The 20,483-nt window shown below is 45.3% G+C and overlaps 1 protein-coding gene across 1 annotated transcript in view; it reads right to left on the reverse strand.

The window, feature by feature from the left end:
- gli1 (GLI family zinc finger 1) overlaps nt 1-20,483 on the reverse strand; it is a 45,500-nt gene that overhangs the window by 9,416 nt on the left and 15,601 nt on the right. The window contains exon 2 of the mRNA XM_084040093.1: nt 1,758-1,867. Coding sequence (XP_083896219.1) covers nt 1,758-1,828 — 71 coding nt within the window. The 5' untranslated portion in view covers nt 1,829-1,867. The remainder of the gene's footprint in view (nt 1-1,757; nt 1,868-20,483) is intronic.

Consider the following 20,483-nt stretch of genomic DNA (forward strand, 5'->3'; position numbering starts at 1 on the left):
ATCCAGGCAAATTAGGCTGGAATCAAAATAAATACCGAAGATAAATAAAAAAATCAAATGGGAAATTCATATTGAGTGTAGTTTTGGGCCCAGATAAGTGAGAGAAGAAGGCTTCTATAAATAATACCTTATCTATAAGCTAAAACATGTATTGTACTGGCTTGTGATGTCTGGTTCTCGCCACTAGATGGAGTATAGTCTCTACGTTGGTCTCAGTGTGGAAATTTACTCATCTGGGTTTTCCCCGACCAAAACTAGAGAGGGGAAGCTACATTGGAACTTTCCAGCCTTCTTGTGAATTTCAACGTTTTCTCTGACCTTTCTCCTCTTTTTTTTTAGTTCAAAATCTGTCTCCCTCTTTTCCTCTCTCCCTCTCTCGGTCCCTCCCGCTCTCCTCCTAAAGGGGCAGACTTCATCTATCCACCTTCTCCTAAGTCGTCCTTTCAGGGGTTTTTTTTTTATTCTTTCACCACGACGTGTATTCCACACAGGAGCTTAATCTGTCCTCTCTAATCCACTGTGCTGGTTTCCCTCCCCCGACTCTACCTCTCCCTCCCATTCTCACTCCTTTCTCCCTTTCTCTTCTCCCATTCATCCCTTCTGTTCTACTGTGTCCCCCCCTCCCCTGTCACTTTCTATCTCCTCTTCCTTTCCCTCCTCCTCCTCCTCCTGTTGCTCCTCTGTCTTTCTCTGTCCCGACCAGCCACCTTTCTCTCCATCTCTCTCTGTTTCTCCCTCACTCTGAGTAACCTGAGCGGGGAGCGAGGCAGTCATGCAGAGCGCAGCGGGGCCTGGTCAGCCTGTAATTAGCAGCTGTCAGAGAGGCCGAGTCCACCCGCAACCTGGGTGGCATGTGGAAGAGGGGGGGAGGAGAGGGGGGAGGAGTGAGGGGCTGAGCTAGCGCTGCGTCCACAACAATTGCAGGGAGACCCGCAACATCGGAATATCTGTGTGATTAAAATAGGAACAGTTTCTGAGCCTGTGATCCCTGATTTCCGGAGACCTGACCCTGAATTTAAGGGATCCTTTTTAAAAATGTGTGTATGTGAAGACCTGTTACATTTATACATTTGGTCCCAGAAATGATTGCAATACACAATTTTTATAAAAATATTTTTGCCACTGATACAAATATAATATAAACGCGTAATATTACACCCAATTAATAATAATTAAGGCATTGGAATTGGAATGTGTTAACAAATGTCATTTTTGAAATAAATCAAATAAAACCCACACAACAAAAACAAAAAATGGACTCTCAGGCTCTGTTAATAAAAAATGTCTGCCCCGATGTCTTATGATAGGAAGGAAAAAAAATCCTGCTGTTTATTCTGACATCAGGTTGTCTAAAATGTTGGTGCGGAGCCTGTGTGGACGTCCGCATGCAGCCCAAAATTTGTGACTGCTCATCCTCCACATTTGTTCCACATTCCAGTCCAGTAGGAGAGGATGTAGAACATGTCTTTAAAGGAATAAAGGCGTTGAAGTGCTAGCAAACAACTTTGCATTACGGCTAGCAGCTGGAACGTGGTGTCGATCCAGAGATGCACATGCGTGAACCTCGGCCGTGCTCATGAATGGAACAGTGTGCACGTACAAATCTGCACAACGCGGAAAGTATGCTTGAGGCTTTCCTCACTCTTGCTCTGTACTTAAAGTTAAGAGTTATCGATCCTTTGATTTGATCTCATCCTTCTGTTGGAAAGAAAGCTAATGAGTGTATTTTGCCATGACAACTAGAGTTAGGGTCTTACCCTCTGGAGGGCTGGCTGGGTGAGGTCTCGTAGTGATACAGCCCCTGGTGTGGCTGCATGTCCACTGGCATTGGAGCTCTGAGACCTAGTGCTCCCCGTACACCCTGGACCTGAAACACAAAGACACAGTTGGGGTGAAATTAGGAAACTCAAACAACCCCAAGTAGAGTCATATATATGAATAATAATAAAAAAACACTTCTGAAAGATATCAAGTATCATGGAATGGAAATAATATGGAAAAAAGACAATACAATAACTTGTTGAACACAGTCATAATCATTCAACACAGCCTTGCCTTAATTTCTGTCTGAGAAGTTGATAACAAACACTCCTGTATATTACATTCACACATTTATAGACATAAAGCACACAAAGCTCTATTCGATAAATGAAGCACAAGTACATATGATCACATCTAATGAACATTAACGTCGCCCTGAACAGTAACTTGGATTTCTCTAAGGAATAAACAACTCTCAGCTCTGGAGATCGGGCTTGTTAGAGACTTTAAAAGCAGATAGAGTCACGGCACTGATCACACTGTGACACAATCGGTGGGCTTGGCTGTGATCTCTCCTCCTGCTGACAGACACTAATAACCTGCCATACTTTCACGATTTACCGTGGAAAGGATATACAGATGTGGGTTTTTTCTTAAAGCTGAAAAAAACAAAACAAATAGGGAAAAAATGAAAGTAGAACAAAGCGGCCTTTTGTGTATTGAGATGGTATCTTTCAGCCAGAGTGCATGTGTAAGGTAATTCTAGCTGAGGGATCTCAGGAACAAGCACCTGCTCATTACAGCCAACCACATCAGTGCAGGTACTAATAGTCGGGACTGTTTGCTCTTACATGATTTAACAGGTAATTAGGACCAAAACATGACTGTACGCACATAGCGACCGCAAATGGGGAAAAGCCAAAAAATGTCTTCGTATAGGTCTGAATATATTGCATATTTATCGTTATAGTTACTAGACCCTGATTTTTTCTAACTCCTTTAGTCCTAAACATGTTTGTATTCATGTGTTTCCTTTTTCTTTTGAATAAGATCAGATAATAATCCTTTATTAGTCCCACAGTGGGGAACTTTACAGGTTTAATTACAGAGGATACAAATAACAAAAGCATCAATAGTAGATGCAAACTACAAAATCTAATAATATTTATTTATTTTCTATCTAGACTATAGAATGATTTGTGTCAATATTTAAAATGTAAATAAACAACATTAGACATCGTTTAAAAAAAAAAAAAGTTTATAGATTAAAACACATTCTTTAACTCGGCGCCTAAATCCTCGCCGTGCACGAGGAATCAAACTATCCCATCCCCGCTGTTCATGTGAGTGCTCGAGCCTGAACTGGGAACGCTCCTGTCTACTGCGGATGAAAGCTCTGTGGTTGGAGAGCAACAGGTTGCAGGGCCAGTTATGTAGCAGCTCAAGTGTTAAAGGGGCAGTGGGGACCTATTTAAGCCCACAAGCCCGCCAGGGGGATTTGATACGCAAAGTTAGCGTGTGGCTAAATGATGTGGGCGGTCCGGGGCTAATTGCATATATTCAGCGCCTGCCTCGGATGTGTGTTTGATAATTAGCCGGAAGCGCTAAATAGAGATCTCGCTGAGCACCTCAGCTGTCCAGAACTCATAAATACCGGGAAGGGGGTCGCCAGACTGCCTGTCACATGCACACACTGACACACCTGTCAGTCTCGCCAGGGGGTAGCATAATAATCCAGTGGCCACCAAGTCTGCAGAGAATGCAGTGTGTGTGTGTGTGTGTGTGTGTGTGTGTGTGTGGGTGTGTGTGTGTGTGTGTGTGTGTGTGTGTGTGTGTGTGTGTGTGTGTGTGTGTGTGTGTGTGTGTGTGTGTGTGTGTCACACAGAGAGAGGGAGAACGAGTGAATATACTGAACCAGTTTGTAGTGTGTAACCCTGGCAGGTGTGTATAAGACGGGGGTTTTGGAGACAAGTGTATTTGCAGTGCAGAGTGTGTGTGTGTGTGTGTGTGTGTGTGTGTTTGTGTTTGATATGATAAATGCCGGTGGATCGCAGAGTGAATAATGTATGAGACCATCTGCGCATAAGCAAGCTGAAAGTTTTTGAAAAATATGTTTGCGCGTGTTTCTCCGGGGAGAAAGAGCAGCCAGTGTGTTGTAGCTCCATGGTCATACACACAAACACACACACACACTCACACACTCTCAGCTGTATGTTGTGTCATTAATTTGCATGCTACATAGAGTGTGCTGTTGTCCAGTGAAGTACAGTAAAGCGAGCTCAAATGCGGAGTCCATATCTTCTCTAAATTACATTTCTGTACTCAATGTTTGCACTTAATGCATTCATATTACATATTTTATAAAATGAGGGTTCAGATTGACGTATCTTCCAGGTTGCTAAATGAAGACTGAACATATTTGCAGAACAAATCCCATGAATGCATGTGTATGTATTTATATACGTGTTTCTACATATAGGTAGATGATTTTATGCATGGATGGTGCTGACACAGGTGTCGTGGCGTTGTGCTATTTTGGGTCAATATGTTGTGAGAAACTCTCAGGGAGTTTGCTCCCCGGTGTAATTTTGCGGTGCTTGGTTTTTTTTGAGAGGGACGGGGCAGAAGCGTATTAAAACCCCAAGGCCATAAATCAAACGGCTAACTAAACAAGTCTGCTCGGCCGCGGCACAGCGAGCCGGGCAGGAACCAAGGAGCTGTGGACGAGGACAGGATGTCCAGCCACTTTCTAATCCCGAAACCTCTCTGTCAAACCTCCAGCTTCATCACATCACCATCACCCGTGAGCCAAACCTTTCAAAGCCAACTTGAACCGCACGCAATCCCTCTGTCCTCAGCATCCTCAAACATACAGGAGAATGTGATGAAACCAGTGGGAGAAAAACAGAATTTATCGTTATTAGATGGTAAACAGTAGTATTTAATAAGAAGTGTTGCAATGATACTGATATCGGAGCATACAGTTTTATTAATTTAAACACTAGTATCGTTATCGTGAAGGAAAATGTCATAATCCCCCAAAAACTGATATTTCTGTGCTTGAGGTGTATTAGTGAAGTAGCATCTATTCGAAAATCATCATGTTTTGTAAAAAAATATTTAAAAAAAAGGCTTGAAAGATCATATCTTTGCTGTATGAGGACCCCAAAGTGACCTCAACAATATCAACAGTCAAGAAATGTATTTTTTTTTTAGATCAAAGTGAAATAATGTGCTTAATTTAACTTGACCGATTAATGTTTTGTCCCCACGCGACCCCTGGGGTGATTACGACAGATTAGCGACAGCTGCAGGTCAATTTACAGCCCCACAATGTAAACAACGCGTGCATGTGTCTGCTTTTTTTTTTGGGGGGGGGGGGGGGTCTAAAGCTCGCTCACATCAACAGGTTTCATGCTTGATACTGGTTTTGTGAGGGCAGAGAGGCCGGCAGCACAAGAGAGCAGAGAAGCACGAGTTCATCATGTGGTGTAAAATACAATGTTAGAATTAATGAGACTATTAGTGCGAGTGCACGCGAGCGTTTGTGCTTGTGCAAGGGGGGGGTCGCCGTCTCTGGCACCGGTATTTAGGCGGTCACGGGCCTGTTTAAAGCATTCATTGTGATACTTTATTTTTATAGTATTCTGGATGATATGAGCTGAGTTGACCGTGGTTCAGCCGAACACGTTTCCATTCCAGCTTACCTATTACTCACATAAATAATATGGCTTAGCGTCCCTCATGGTCTATTACTTATTCACCGTCAGACACCCAACACTTTAAAGTCTCACCGTTCAGCAAAAAGCCGATACTAAGTACAACTGCAGATCGAACACGTTCTTTGTCTTGCAAAGCGAAACTTGGACCCGAGCGGTAAAGCCTTACTCAGCTCCACACACAGCTGTTTTATCGCTCCGGGGCCTGACTCGGTCTGGTGTGACCTGTAGCGTACAGCGGCTAACGTTAGCGATCTTAAGGCATTCACTATGTTTTGCACAAGTAGAAAAGACTCATTCCACCAAATCTAACCAAAGTTAGCCAACATTAGCATTAAGTGTTCATACCAAGTAAGGCTGAAAAAATGTGTTATCGAGCCACGTTGTATTTCATATTAAATGTCTCATGAAATGCTGTGTCATGCTTCCTGATGACATTAAAGTGTAACATCTCCTCAGCCAATTAAACACAATAAGCTCCACAAATGTAGTCGCCTACTCGTTGCAGGGCTTCAACTACATTACATGATTTATTCTCTCTTCCGGTCGGCGTTCGTCCCACAGACTGAAGCTCTCAGGTGATAGTTTGTGTTTGTGGTACACAAAGAGGAACATTGTTTAGTCTCGCGCGGTTTGGCCGTTTTGCGACGTTCCCATAAAGCGCCGGTCCTCCTCCCTCTGAGGAAGTCTCCAGAGAGGACAGACATTTCCACAGGTCACTGGCCGTGTCGGACAAAAGGGCCTGATCCGGGGGACCCGTTCCACCGTGCTTCTTCTGCACTCCTTTACTCTCGGGTTGTAACACTAACTGGGGCTCACACATGCCACACACACACACACACACACACACACACACACACTCCCCCCCCCCCCCCCACACAACACATGCAGAAAGAGGCATTTAATCACAGCCCCTCCCCTCTTAACCCCGTTTCTCCTCTGCTCTCCGATGGGAATGTGAGTATACACTGTGTGTGTGTTTGCTGCATAATCTCTTACGTAGACAAAAAAAAAAAAAAAAAAAAAAAAAAGTAAATCAAACTCGGCACGCATCTTTGGAGAATGTTCTGTAGAGTAAACACTCATCTGAAACCATTTTGTCCCCGTCTTTCTCCCCCCCTCCCTCCCTACTTCCCTCCTCTCATTCTGCCTTTTCCATTGCTCTGTATCTCTAGTTATCTCCTGCTCTCTCTCTCTCTCCCCTTTCCTCCCCCGCTGCCTCCACCCTCACCCTCTCCCTCTCCCTCTCTCTCTTGGCTCATTCCTGCTCTTGCGACCTCTCCCTCGCCCCTCCCCCTCCTGGCGGAGCTGCAGCCGAGGTGGGTGTTCTCTGGCTGTTATGACTTGAGAGACGATAATGGCAGCTATAATGTAGCCAGCCGTTCCTGATGTGGCTTGGCTTGTGGGGGATTCTGTTGTGTTAGGGCTGGAGACGGAGCGAGGGGAGGGTGGGGGCGAAGGCGGGACTCGGATCCTCAGCCAACCACAGTCCAGCTCCAGATCCAGACTCTCTCTCTCTCTCCCTGTTGTTTTACTTCAGTGGTAAACTTTGTTTTTTAAATTCCGACTTTGTTTTTGTAGCCACCCCCACCCGACGCAGACTCTCCTCCTTCCCTGCTCCCCCCCCCCTCTGTGTTTTTTACCCTTTTACCCAGACTCTGTGAATTCCTCACAGCTGCTGTAATTTGATGGGGGCTAATGGTGTGACCACGGAACGGCCACAGGGCCGGAGACAATCACTGTATGTACAATAAGCCCCATTCACAGACCTGCTGCGGGGAAGATTAATGTCGTATCTACTTGAACCGCTACTTTGAGTTTTGTTTAAGCAGCTTAATTGCTCCTAACGCCTAAACGGACATTTTTAAACGATGCAGAACAAAACGAAGCGTCAATGGAAGCAGGTTGTCCGATAGCAGGTATTTACATGGCTGCCCGGTAATTAAACATACATTTTTTATTGACTTCCAGTGCTATTGTGGTGATGTTGTACTAAATTGGTTCTGTCCAAATAAGCAATTCCTGGCAAATATCTTACAGAAACTTTATATAAACTTTGTACTAATATATCTTAATGTCAACACCGACTCCCTCCTCCTCTCCACCATAAACACAGAGGGCAGAGATGGAAATAAGTTCAGGACTTTAGCGTCTAACCTGAGTGATGTGTTGTCATTTTATAAATATTAGAACCAAAACAATCCTGTAATTGTCTGATGCACACCCAGTAGACAGGTGTGTAGGAAAATGAAATTATGCAACAACAAAATGTTTGGAATAAATGTTTCCATTAATCTAGTGCAGGAATTCAATGTTTTTTTTTAGCTAATTTTACATATAAACGGACTGAATGGGTTATTGGAGGACTTGATTGTCTAATAAAAAGCAGAATGGTAGAAACAAAAGTCAATGGCAAATCAATTTGGCTATTTTGAGATTTTGCAAACATGCATCTTTTTTGACACAATGTTTTGGATAATAATATCAGGGAAATATTCCTATTCCATCCACATCACTTATCCTTGTACTGTAGATTTAGTCTGGCATAGTCTCATATAGGAGGGACATAATGTAAAATTTTACTTTTATTTATTTGAAAAAAAAAGGAGAAATAAAATCACTGAATTAGAATTGACTACATTAAACAGTAAAGCAGTAAAATAAGGTTCCCATACAACAAAACTCCCATGTGAACAAAGTACTGTTGTTTCCTAAACACAACCAAGTAGTAGTTTTGATACCAAAACATAACCAATACTTTAGTTGCCTTTGTGTTTTGGTTCAATTAACCACATCAAACATAATTGAGAGTGCAGTTTAGTTAATGTTCGCTTCAAAGTCCGCGACCTGAAAATGAGCGAATCTCCTCACACGAACAGAAACACTACGGATGATGTTGGGTTTCCAAAGTGGAACACGCCAAACGTTTTGCGCCACGTTGAGGAAGAACAATGGCTGCAGCCCTGAACTAATGTTTACCAAACCAATCGCTGTGGTTTCAACCCCACTGGTTTGCACCTCACGCATCCCCGTACTGTAAACTGTGGGCTGAGGAAGCTGTGGTGCTGACGTCTCACTGCCGGGGGGTTCTCACCTTGTCCGAATGGCAGAAATGAAACGCTGATCCCTTGTTGCTACACAGCCGGAGTGACTGATGACAGACGTCGGGGCACCAGAGGGCTGGAGAGACCACAAACACTAGAACAGCTAAACCGGTAGAACGGAGGCAGCTCAAACGGAGCAGAAAACCTGCACCGGATGAGACTTTTGGTGAACGTTTTCTTTTTTAGGCAAGCTGTTCTTCAGCATGATGAAAAGGTATACTAAGAGCAGCTGCAGAGGAAACGGGGCTTATGTACATAGCAGAAGGTAAAACGCTATCTGACAAGATCCAACTTTGGTGCAAGGAAAGTAGCATAATTTACTCAAGCTGCCTTGTGGAGGAACAGTCTTTGTAGCACGGTGGAAATGACTGTTTTACCACCTTTTGTGACTGTTGGCCTGATCCGTGGGTGACTTGATCGTGTTTGTTTTAAGATTAGGAGTGGTTTGACCTCTCCTTGTTTTCATTCGCCTGCACAAGCGCGTTTTTTTTTTTTTTTTTTTGGACCGCCGGCTGCCGAGGCGCTTTGCTTTCTCAGAGCTCAGTTGGATGTTTAACTTTTTGTCGTGGGATTTCAACCAACAACTCTATCGAGAGGACAGACGAGGTGCTGCCGACACACGTGGGTGTGTTTCCTTCCTTCGTAAGTCCCCCCCCCTAGAACTCGCTGTTCCTTCAGGATCCCACTTCTGTCCTCTCTGAAGGCCACCCACCCGCCATCCTGCACATACCTGTGGTTTCCTGTACCCCCCCCCCCCCCCCTACACACCTTCCTCCCTCCATGTAACATCAAACTCATGTCTTGTCTTACTCTTCTTCTACTACTGCTGCATGTCTGTGTATCAGGTAGGTAATGCCCCGACCACAAATATGTCTTTGAACTCCTTTTAAGGAGGAGAAGTGGAGGAAACGGGGGAGGAGGGGGATACGGAGAGAGAGAGAGGGGTGGATGGATAAAGCAGATGAGGAGGAGAGGTTGATTCACACAGCTGGCTCCCAGCTGTAGGCCCAAGGCAGTGCGTAGAAAATGCTCCATCTATAAACAACTGGGAGCCCAACCCCCCATTTTAAAGGAAGAGAAAAAGAAAAAAAAAGAACAGAGCTTTGTCATTGTAAATCCAGCTAAGCACTCCTCTTCACCTTCAGCAGCACTACTTAACGTCACCCGGCTGCTTGTTGCTCTTCCCCCCCCCCCCTTATTTTTTGTTCTTGTCCACTCTGCTCATCGCAGCCGACGCTTCGATGTCGCCGTCATGGTGGCTAAAACACAAAAAACCAAGGCGTTGTAAATCTCCTCCGGTCAGTCATCTCCCCGACAGCGGCGAGAAAAGGAAACCGTCCTCCGCACGTTGGCCCGGCGCTGGCTGTTACACGTTGAAAACGGAGACAAAAACCAGATAATAATCTGTTCAGTTTATAGAAAGACCGCAGTGATTATAAGAAAAATAATAATCCTAACAGTCTTGGGTGGGCAGGCAATATTTATAGCCGGCCTGCTGCTACTTATATTCTTTCGCTGTATAACACAGCTGGAAGTGGGGGAGACGAGCGAGGAGGTGGAAAACTGGTGAGGAAAAAGAGACAGAGGGGCTGCATGGAGGGGGGGTGTGTGTGGGGGCGTAAACCCAACACATGTGTGTGGCTGCGAGCGGGACGGACAAAGAGAGAGGGAGGTTATGTGTTTATGTGTGTTTGTTTTCGGTGTGTGGGAGAAAACCGCTGCACGGTCCCGAACAGCGGCAGCAGCAGACGAGGCCTGCAGGCTCGCAGCGACCACAGCGCCGAGGGGGGGGCGACACTCAGACGACACGGCCGTAAAAAACCAGCCGGGGGAGGGATCAATCGAGACCACGGCCACGTGGAATTTGTTTTCCAGGTCTCGGGGTAACAGAAGGGGGTGGGTTTGAAGCAGGGTCGCCGGCAGATACTGTAAACGCAGCGGCAGGTAAACACGCCATGCAGACACTCTGATTAAGAGCTAGACGCTCAGACAAATTGCATTTCAACAGATAGAAAAAAAACCCTGCTCCTCCCATTGTAACTCCTCCTCACAGCGTCAATTAGTGTTTTCTGTGTGAATTTCAGATCCCACGTAGAATACTAATTTATTTATTTACTGAAGTCATACTTTACAGTACTTTTGGGAAATTATCTTCAAGGAGGAAAGCGGGTGAAATGTTAAAATCCTGTAACAAGCAGCCACTTTGGGGGGTTAAACGGGACGAATCAGATTGAGGACTAAATAAACAAGATTCAAAACCCGACCGAGCGTTCAGCGAAAGCTTCGATCTGTCCTAAGCAGGAATTTGACACAATAGCCGCCTCTCGCTGCTATGTCACCTTTAACCACACGTTCCAAACATCACAAAGAAGTCATGTTGCACTACAAAGCAAACCATCGGTCCCAGTAGCTGAGCACACATGTGGAGACTTGTGATTTAGACGAGGGTCATTGTGTTCAACCGTCTTACATCATCACTTTCAACTCTCTTTTCTCTCCATGTCGACGCTCCCGAATCTCAACGCTGCGGGGGGAAAAAAACCCCCACTTTTCTACAGCTTTCTTGTTGCTGCTTCATTTTGATGCATGCCTTGTAATGTGTTTTGGTCTCGGGCCACACCTCCTCTTCATCGTGTGAGCCCACTGGGAATCTGCTGTCATCTACAAATCAAGTGGGAACTGATGATGGGTGTGAGCTGTTGACGCAAAACAGTGGGGATGGAAATTATGTTCTTCTTCTTTCATTTTGCTTCTTTTACTTTGGGGGAAAAAAAACCTCATCAATTCAGATCGTATTCACATAGACTTATATATATAAAGTGTGCACTTCTTCTGTGTGGTCCTCCTCAGAGCTGCTGACTTCATAACTAATATATGGCAGGCGTTTCGTTTAATACCCAGATGTTGGTAGGGGCAAGGCATCCGGGCCCGCGCTAGCTTTTAATTGGCGAGGATCCTTGAGCTGGTGTTTGGGGCTTAGCATGTGACTCAGGGAGAACACACACACACACACACACACACACACACACACACACACACACACACACACACACACACACACATAGTAGGCAAAAGCCCCCCCACACACACACAGATGGATACAAAACTTTCTCTGAACGAATGAAAGGCTTGGCCGGTTCAGGAAGAGACTAGTCATGGCCGTCCGGAGGAGTCGCCTAACTAAACAAACACATGCAACAACACGCACACGCACACACACACACACACACACACACACACACACACACACACACACAGAGTCTACATCTTGGAGATCCTAGGACTTTCTGACGCCAAGCTGCTGACGATTGCACTGAACACTTCCATACGAGGTGGGGCGCCATAATCACGGAAGGAAGACCCCCAATATGCCTCAATCACAGCGTTTATACTGAACGGCATCACGGTGACTTCCCAGCATGGCCGACGTGTAACACAACAGCGTCGGCGGTAGTGTGATGTATTAAATGAACATCAGAAATACAACGACCCCCTAGCACAACAGAACAACAATGGAAGGTGAACTGAGAGTTGAGTTCCTTCAAGCGTGTGCATCTTATACAGCATGTCGACGACAACTACTGGCTTTCTGTCCTCTTCGGATCAACATTCTGAGCATTTTAAACCCCCTGCTGGCAAAAAAAGTGAAAAAGTGAGTGATAATTCTGCATCCAGAAGGCAGTGAAAGGGGCAAGTATGTCAGAAATCAGACATCCACAGCAAGGTGATTGTGTGTGTGTGTGTGTGTGTGTGTGTGTGTGTGTGTGTGTGTGTGTGTGTGTGTGTGTGTATGTGTGTGTGTGTGTGTGTGTGTGTTGAATTCTCACCAGGGCTCTAATTAAGTGGCATTAACATAACTAAAAGGCAACAAATGAGCTAATCAGCTGGCTGCGAATTGTGTGGAGGAGCTTAAACACACACATTCATACACTGATGCTTGCACACATTCACACAGACAAATAAAATCACACTTTGTAGAAGCAAATGTTGCTCCCGAACAGATGCATAAACTTGTGAAATGAAAAACATAAGAGGAACCTCAACAATCTGAACGGTTGCTCGTTTGATCGATTGTGCAATCAATGCTAATTCCTTAAATTGGGAACACAGAAGATTTTCTCATTCATAGTTGAGCATGTCTTCACCAGTTTTCTCACTTCCTGTGTCTCATTCAAATGTAGGCGCACCATAACACGCCACTCAAACTTTTGTGTGAACAAGGAATCCCAAAAACGTCGTGCCTGAAGCACAAAGTGGTGTAAAGTGGTGGGTAAAAGGTAGCAAAGCCACAAACTCTGGTGAGAAAAACAGAAAACTGTTTTGTTGACAGTGAAAACGCTACAGGCTGCATTTAACACAGTGACGTGTATAATCTACTAATATCAAAACCAGCCACGGTTCCCACATCATATCATCAATTAGAATGTCTCAGTTGTGGAAACAATGATAGGAGGAGCAGATAAAAGGATAAAAGGCGTGCATAGAGACACTTTCCACAAAACCCGTAACAGGTTAGGAAGTTAACACAGACTGCATCAGTGCTGCTCAGAGAACGCAGGAGAGGATTCGCTCGATGGCTGTAAGTCAGAGATTAGACTCCGTCACTGATATCGGTCGGTAAAGTTCACGACTCGCGACCAGTTTTTCGAAGCAAAACTGTCCAATTTGCACAATCGGTGTGGACAGCGTTTCCAGTCGGTAAACGAGTGGCTACGTAACGGTGTTTGATGTACGATCCCGTTTTCTGAAAGGCGTAGGAGCTGTTTTTCAAACCACAGAAGCCTCCTGCTATTTGTGCACGTAAACACTGATCCTATCTCATGCATGAGGAAGGGGCTCCCTCTCACTGCGTCTCAGCCCTGAATTCCAGCCTGTGTCTCCGTGCAGTGCTCAGTGATGCGCAGGGAGCGCCAGCACCCACGCACGCACACGCACACACACGCACACACACACACACACACACACACACACACACCCACGCACACACACACACGCACACACACACGCACACACACACACACACACACACACACGTAAACACTCACTCTCGCTGATACACAGATTCAAGCACATAAAGGCAAGCTGTACGCCACATATTTACACTGAACCGCCTCACGTACACTAAAGAGACGTGCACATGCACACATGGAAAGACAGAAGACACACACACACACACACACACACACACACAGGGAATTCAAAAGGTGGCTGACAGCCTCGATGACCTGATGTGACAAACACAATAAGAAGGGCACGATTTACGTCAGCGACTTGTGTATGGCTCACTAGAGACATGCAAACACACATGCACACAAACACACACACACTGTCTGTCTTTGTTAGCGGAAGATTTTTCAAACTTCTTTCTCGATGAGGCATTTTTATTTTGTAGGGGATTTCATCACTTCTTCTCTAAGAGATACAAAAAATGCTGAAACGTTGCACGGCATGAGTAGACTCCGAAAGTCGATCGACTGACTCCGTAACACAACAAACTAAAGTTAGCGAGCATTAGCAGCTGGTCATGAAGTCGCATCCCGTAAACCGAACCTCCCTTTACTCTTTCCCCGCTGTCATTCTCTCCCCTGCACCGAAATATCACAAATAAAAACCAAGTGCTCCCCCAAAAATATTTGTTTAACATATTATTCAGAATGTACAGGAAGTCAATGGGAGTCAAAGAAGAAACGTTCTTTATTTTAAACTTTATAATGAACTTAAAGGTTTTGAGAGTCAACATCTTCTCATAAATGTCTGTTCAGGACCGAAAAGTTGTTTTATGTAACTTTTAATTATTTTAGTCAAACGTACGTCTCGACCTTCAGTATCATTGTAATTAAAACAACTTCTTTCTCAAACTACTAGACTCATCTGAAGACATGTTGATCTTCACATGGATACAGTTCTCAATAAATAAAAACACTGTGTTTTGGACTCTACGTAAGGGACAGTAAAGATAAAAGGAGAGTCCACTTTTACCACCGGTTCCTGTAAAGAGGGGGAAAGGAGGCAAAGTGATTCATTTGAGATGGAAACAATCTGGAGGCAGTAACGTTGCTGTGGAGCGGTGTGTGTGTGTGTGTGTGTGTGTGTGTGTGTGTGTGTGTGTGTGTGTGTGTGGTATTTATGCTCTCCTTTCTCTTTTACAAAGGAGGGATGGGGTGAATCAGAAGGGATGGAGAGAGAGACAGAGGTAGAGAAACAAGTGAAGAAAAAAAGGGGGTTGTTGGACGAAGAGAAACAGAAAAGAGAGCGAGAGAGAGAGATTGAGAGAGAGAGAGAGAGAGAGAGAGAGCAGTGTTGAGCGGCACTATGCTTGAGCAGTCCTTTTGACTGAACAGAGACGAACTGGAGACCTATTGTTGAGATCCCATTCCTCACTGTATTGTCCAACCTTATCAATGCGGGGTCACCGGGAACAATAGTGAACGCTCCCGTAACTTCTCATTTGTTCGCCGTCACTGCAGACGGAGAACGCAGGTGTTGTGTCGCTAAAACCTCTTTGAGAGGCGAGGTGAGGCATATGATGTCATTTGGCCTTAAATATGATGACGATATTAGAATATTGATGACGTCATCGGGGGTTATCTCACCTGGAGCTTGAGACTCATTTAATGACCCAGAAACTGAAGGTGTGTAGATTGAATGGAAGATGCATTGTGTTGCATTATGGGAAATGTAGTATCCAGTGTTTTGGGAGCTTGACCCAAACCTATACAACTTTTTTTTCTTTTAAATCTGTCTCTTGTGAATGCTGATTTTCAGGACTTTTAACTTGAAGTAAAATATTTCAATATATTATAAAATTGTACATTTATTAAGCACATTGAATACTTTTTTGAAATGTAAGTAATTGATTACATTCAAACACAAAACAATCACAGGGTTGCATGAACAAAAAGTGCCAGTGTGAAGTCGACACGCACTGATTCACTGTAAAACGCCTGATGTTATTAGGCGTTACGTGTAAAATCCGCTTTAACTTTTGGACAAATAGGTTGAATTTGTTTTAATTCCTTCGGCGTCTGTAAAAGTTTTATCCTCGTTGCTCAAAAGGGCGACCAGAATGAAAGAGAAAATTCCACCTGTGCCACAGAGAGAGAGAGAGAGAGAGAAAAAAAAAGAAGTGTACTCTTGGGTCACCAGACGTTTCTTATTCATTACCAGCTATAAAGCCTGACAAAGAGAAAGCTTCTCGCCCTTCTTCTGCCTCTTCACTCCCTCACTCCCTCTCTCCCTCCGGCTCTTCATGGAGAACAGAGAGGGGGAATCATTCAGCGGCTGAAAAGGTTAAAGTCTAGCCGAGGGCTGGAGTTCCTGCGTCTGCCGGGGGCACCTGAAGAGGGGCAAACATTTACCGGCAAAGAAAAGAAGGGGAGTAAAAAAAAAAAAATCAACAGCCTGCCCGAGAGCGGCAGGGTCCGCCGTGAGTGGCGGTGTAGGGCCCTTGGCGAGTTTGTCTTGTAATTGAGTCAATTGTTGACCCCCTGTTCAGCCTGCCTCTGTAAATCTCGCCTGCCGAATAATTAATGTTCTCTCTCTCTTTCTCTCCCCCTTTGCTCTTCATCTATCTATCTCCTACTCCTCTTCCCCCCCATCTTCCCTTGTTTTCCGTTGTCTCAGAGGATAATTGTGCTGTGAGTCAAAGGCAGTCATTTAGAGGAGGGAGGGAGGGCGAGGAGGGGGCTGTTCAGGGATCTGCTGAGGCTTACAATCTTCTTTTCACCCCAAATCTTTCTTACACTCCCCCCCCCCTCCCTCCCTCCCTCCTCCCCAACACTCACTCTCGCTTCTCCGCTGCATTCTCCTGCTTTTTCTTCCCTCCTTTTGTTTGCACCGTGGGATGAATTTTAATCACTCCGCTCTCCACCTCCGATCTCGGTCCCCCCTCATTTTTTTCTCCCCCTCTCACTCCCCAGTCTGGCCACTCATTCCCCCGTTTCCAACTTATATCCAGCACCGCGGCGCCCTTTCCCCCCTCGCCGTCGCTCCACCGATCTGCCCCTTGAGAGCGGTGAGAAAACACGGGACACGGATATCACCCCTTTAGATGACGAGAGTAAGGGAGTGTTTGTCACTCCGGTGTTTAACAGGCACGGGGGACGGACGAGAACTGGAAGAGGCGAGAATGTAAAAAAAAAAAAAAAGAGTGTTTCAGGGAGGAGGAGGAGGAAGAGGAGGACAGAAGGACAGAGAGAGGAGGGCAGCGTTCTGTTTGTGGAGAGCGATCATTTTTAAATGCCTCCTTCATTCAAGAACACTTTGTTTGCGTAAGGGCTCTAGTGCGGCGCTCCCATTGTGGCCGCTTATCCCGAGGGACAGTGCAAAGCCGGGGGGGGACACTGTCATTCACATTTCACACTGATTAGCAGATGCTCTTAACGAAGAAGGGTTCGACAAAAGTGCACGACTTCAGAAAGTGAGAGTAAAAAGCATCTTATTGCAGGAGGGAGCACGTGTAAGTGAAGGGACTTACAGGAAGTAACGCTAAAGGCCGCCACTGCCGACACGTGTAAACTTCCTGGCAAACAGCGACACTTACGACGGATTTCTTTCTTTTTCTCCCACGAGGCGGTCAGCCTGACTCGTCGTCACCAGCTGAAGACGTTTACAGGGGACACTTTTATGGTTATGTCAGGATGTCAGCCATAAGTTCATTAACCGAAAGACACTGTGACCTCTTGATCCTCGTGGTAATTTACAATTCATGCTACTTTATTCAACAGTTATACGACACCAATGGCATAAAAAAGATGCTGCTCAAGTTAATGCTTCAGTAATATAACAATACAGCAGTACAATATATATCTAATTACACTCTAAAAGGTTTTAACTTTTACTCAAATCAATTAATAATTTAGGACGTGGACTTTTGCTTCCTTTCACCGCTGCACGTTAGTGTTTGCAGAGCTGGATGAGAATGCGGTCGGTGTAATAATTCCCCTCTGATGAGTGAGACAAGACCTTGTTATGTGTTGTTATAGAGGGAGAGTCAAGTCCCCGCTGCTTTCCTCCCTCTCTCTCCCTCTCTATCCACAGCCCTCCTTCTGGAGTGTTTGTTAGGAAATCCTGAACAAACTGCAGCTGTTTGTTCTGTCTTTGTCGATGACGGCTTTTTATTGACTTCTGCTATTGACAATCGCACGACTCCTGTTGGCCTCGCACAAGCTGGATAACGCTGTGCAAATAGGTGTATGTACACACACGCGCTCACAATCGGTCCGAGACGCGCTCGCAATCTGCGTCCGAACCCAACACATCGGTGGAGGGGGGGCGTGAGAGAAAAGAGGGACTGGAAAGAGATGAATATACTTTACATCATGCAATAATTATGTACTTACAGGTAGAATATACCTCAAGCTTGCAAATCAAATAGTGGAACAAATGCCTTAAGATGTATATGACACACTTTAGATATGTTTACACTTCAATGTTACATCCATGTGAGCAAACCTGCTGGGCAAACACGGGCATTAATATGTTGCTTTATCTCAAAAATACTGGAAAATCAACCATTTCTCTTAAATGTTGCCACCAACTGTTTGACTGATTCTGGTATTTTTTAGACTAAATATCCTGTTTTTATATTAAACAAAAACCTGAAAAAGGACTTCAAAGCAGCGCCCCTCCCACACTATCACCACCGAGGTGCCCTTGAGCAAGGCCCTTAACCCCAACCACCAACCGACTCTATAAACTGGGCAAAGAGATGGTTGGTGGAGCTGCAGAGGAGACCTGGAGCGACCTGGTGCATCATCCACCTGTCACTCAAAGGTAGGCCACACCCCAAATCACGCCTAACCTGAAGCGTTAATATAATTTGTCATGTAAAAACATCTCCCCCCTGGATAGTTTGCATTAAGGAGGGATTTGAAATTACTTTTGGACCCTCAAGTGGCCATTTGTGTTATAAAAAAATAAAAAATAACGTAGGGTGACAAATAAAATCAAATGGTTATATTTAAAATAAAATGTAATTGTGTTACTAAAATCGTGGCTTAAGCCCTGATTTAGTACATAGCTAGAGTGACCTCATCATTACCATTCAAGGCCATTAAACGCATCGGTGTGTATCAGTTATACTCTAACGGGAGAGAGGAGGACTCTCCAGATTCAGCTCTGACTCGGAGGAACAAGAGAGCTGAAGAAGGGAGATGAAGAGACCAGGGAGGGAGAGAGAGTGAGGGAGATGGCATAGTGAGAGAGAGAGGTTGACAAAAACCACACTGGGAGCGGGACAGAGCTTCTGTGTCAATGGAGGAGATCATGGGTGCCAGTAGGGGGCTCAGCCTCCAGCACAATAGACCCCCAACTGAGCCAAGACCCTTAATACCCATACTCCTATTTCACACATCTTTTCAAAGCACCCATACAAGCCACATCCACCTCCCCCCCCCCAGCCCTGCCTCCATACTCAGGCTGTATCCCTGTGATTGCAGTCCTGGGTGACAATAGCGAGAAAATCCTCAGTGGTGCAACTAGGGGCCGTCCAGGGACTCACGCGGGGGCCATCAGGACACCTTGTCTTTGTGTATTGGGAGACAATGGCGACATCTCAGGAACAGCAGTAAAAGCTTCCTCTGTCCTGGCAGGGAGCTGTTAGGAATGACAGGGGCATCAAGTGTCGGTGATAAATGGGTCATTATCATCTGATCTAAGGTGAAGTGTGGACCTGATAATGAGGAGCCGCGTCACAACCACAGTTACCGGTGAGAGCATGGTGTGCTGCCACACAGATGACCGTCGCAACTGTTTCCAGGACAGTTGGTCTGAGGGGCCGTCCAGACGAAGCAAAACAAACTTTTTTTCTCCGTTTTGCCTTGGCGTGGTTTCAAGAAAATCCGCGTCCAGACGAATCCCCTGAAAACGACTCAGCGCGCTGTAGTACATATTCCAGGCCCTTATGCGGCGCTGTTTCTGCTACAAAAACGCAAGAGACGGAGCTTGACCGGATGTTTGCCATTGCTATGGCAACACGTGAGAGTTACGGCTAATCTCCGCCCGACCACCCGATCAATAAACACCCATAAGATGACAATTTGTCCCGTATAAATAAAACCAACAATAAGCATCAACAGCCGTCACCCTAAGGACCTTGACGAGGCGTTGTCACACGTTGGGATGGATTAATTAGACAAATAAATGCCTACATTCATGGGAAGTTAGTTAGTGGTTGTTTGTTAGCATCGTAATAAAGTAGCATATATGCAACTTTTTTCCCGGAATATCGCCCCCCTCTCTCGGCTCCGTTTTTTTTTCATACAGCAGCCCTGATACGCCGACGTACAGACGAGCAGAATATCTGCTACGAGCACGGAGGCCGCCGTTGTTGTGCGTTTTCAGTGCGTTTTCAGGCCGCGAAAATGCCGGATCCGTATGGACGGCAGGGCGAAACGCACAAGACTTCTGCGTTTACGCACTGAAAACGTTTTCGTGTGGACAGGCCCTGAGGCAAACTGAAGAGGTTTCCTCTCCAGAGAAAATATATTTTGTTGGTAATGTGAGACCTGGGTGATGGAAATGAATCCTGCAGAATTATAGACATGTAACAAAACGAATACTTTCTAATAATTAAGTTACTTTCCGTCCACTAAAACCTTTTGGAAATGACTCCAGACATTATTTATTAAAGATCTCAAAGTATGTTGGGTGTGATCTGGACGGTGCAATGAGAGAGACATGCAAACATTTCTTTTTCCTGCCAAAAGAAAACATCTTGAAAAAACGAATCGCTGGGAGCGGGGAGGAAAAATATACCTCAACATCCTGGGCAGTTCCAAAGGGAATTCTGGCTCGGACCCAAACACTGGAAACAGGGTGAAGAAGGCCGGGCTTTGTGGAGTAATGGGGTAGGCAGCGTAGCGAGGGGCGTTAGGTAACTAAGAAATGATTCACATTG

This window comes from Eutrigla gurnardus (genome assembly GCF_963514095.1).
Source record: "Eutrigla gurnardus genome assembly, chromosome: 2".
Taxonomy (NCBI): Eukaryota; Metazoa; Chordata; class Actinopteri; order Perciformes; family Triglidae; genus Eutrigla; species Eutrigla gurnardus.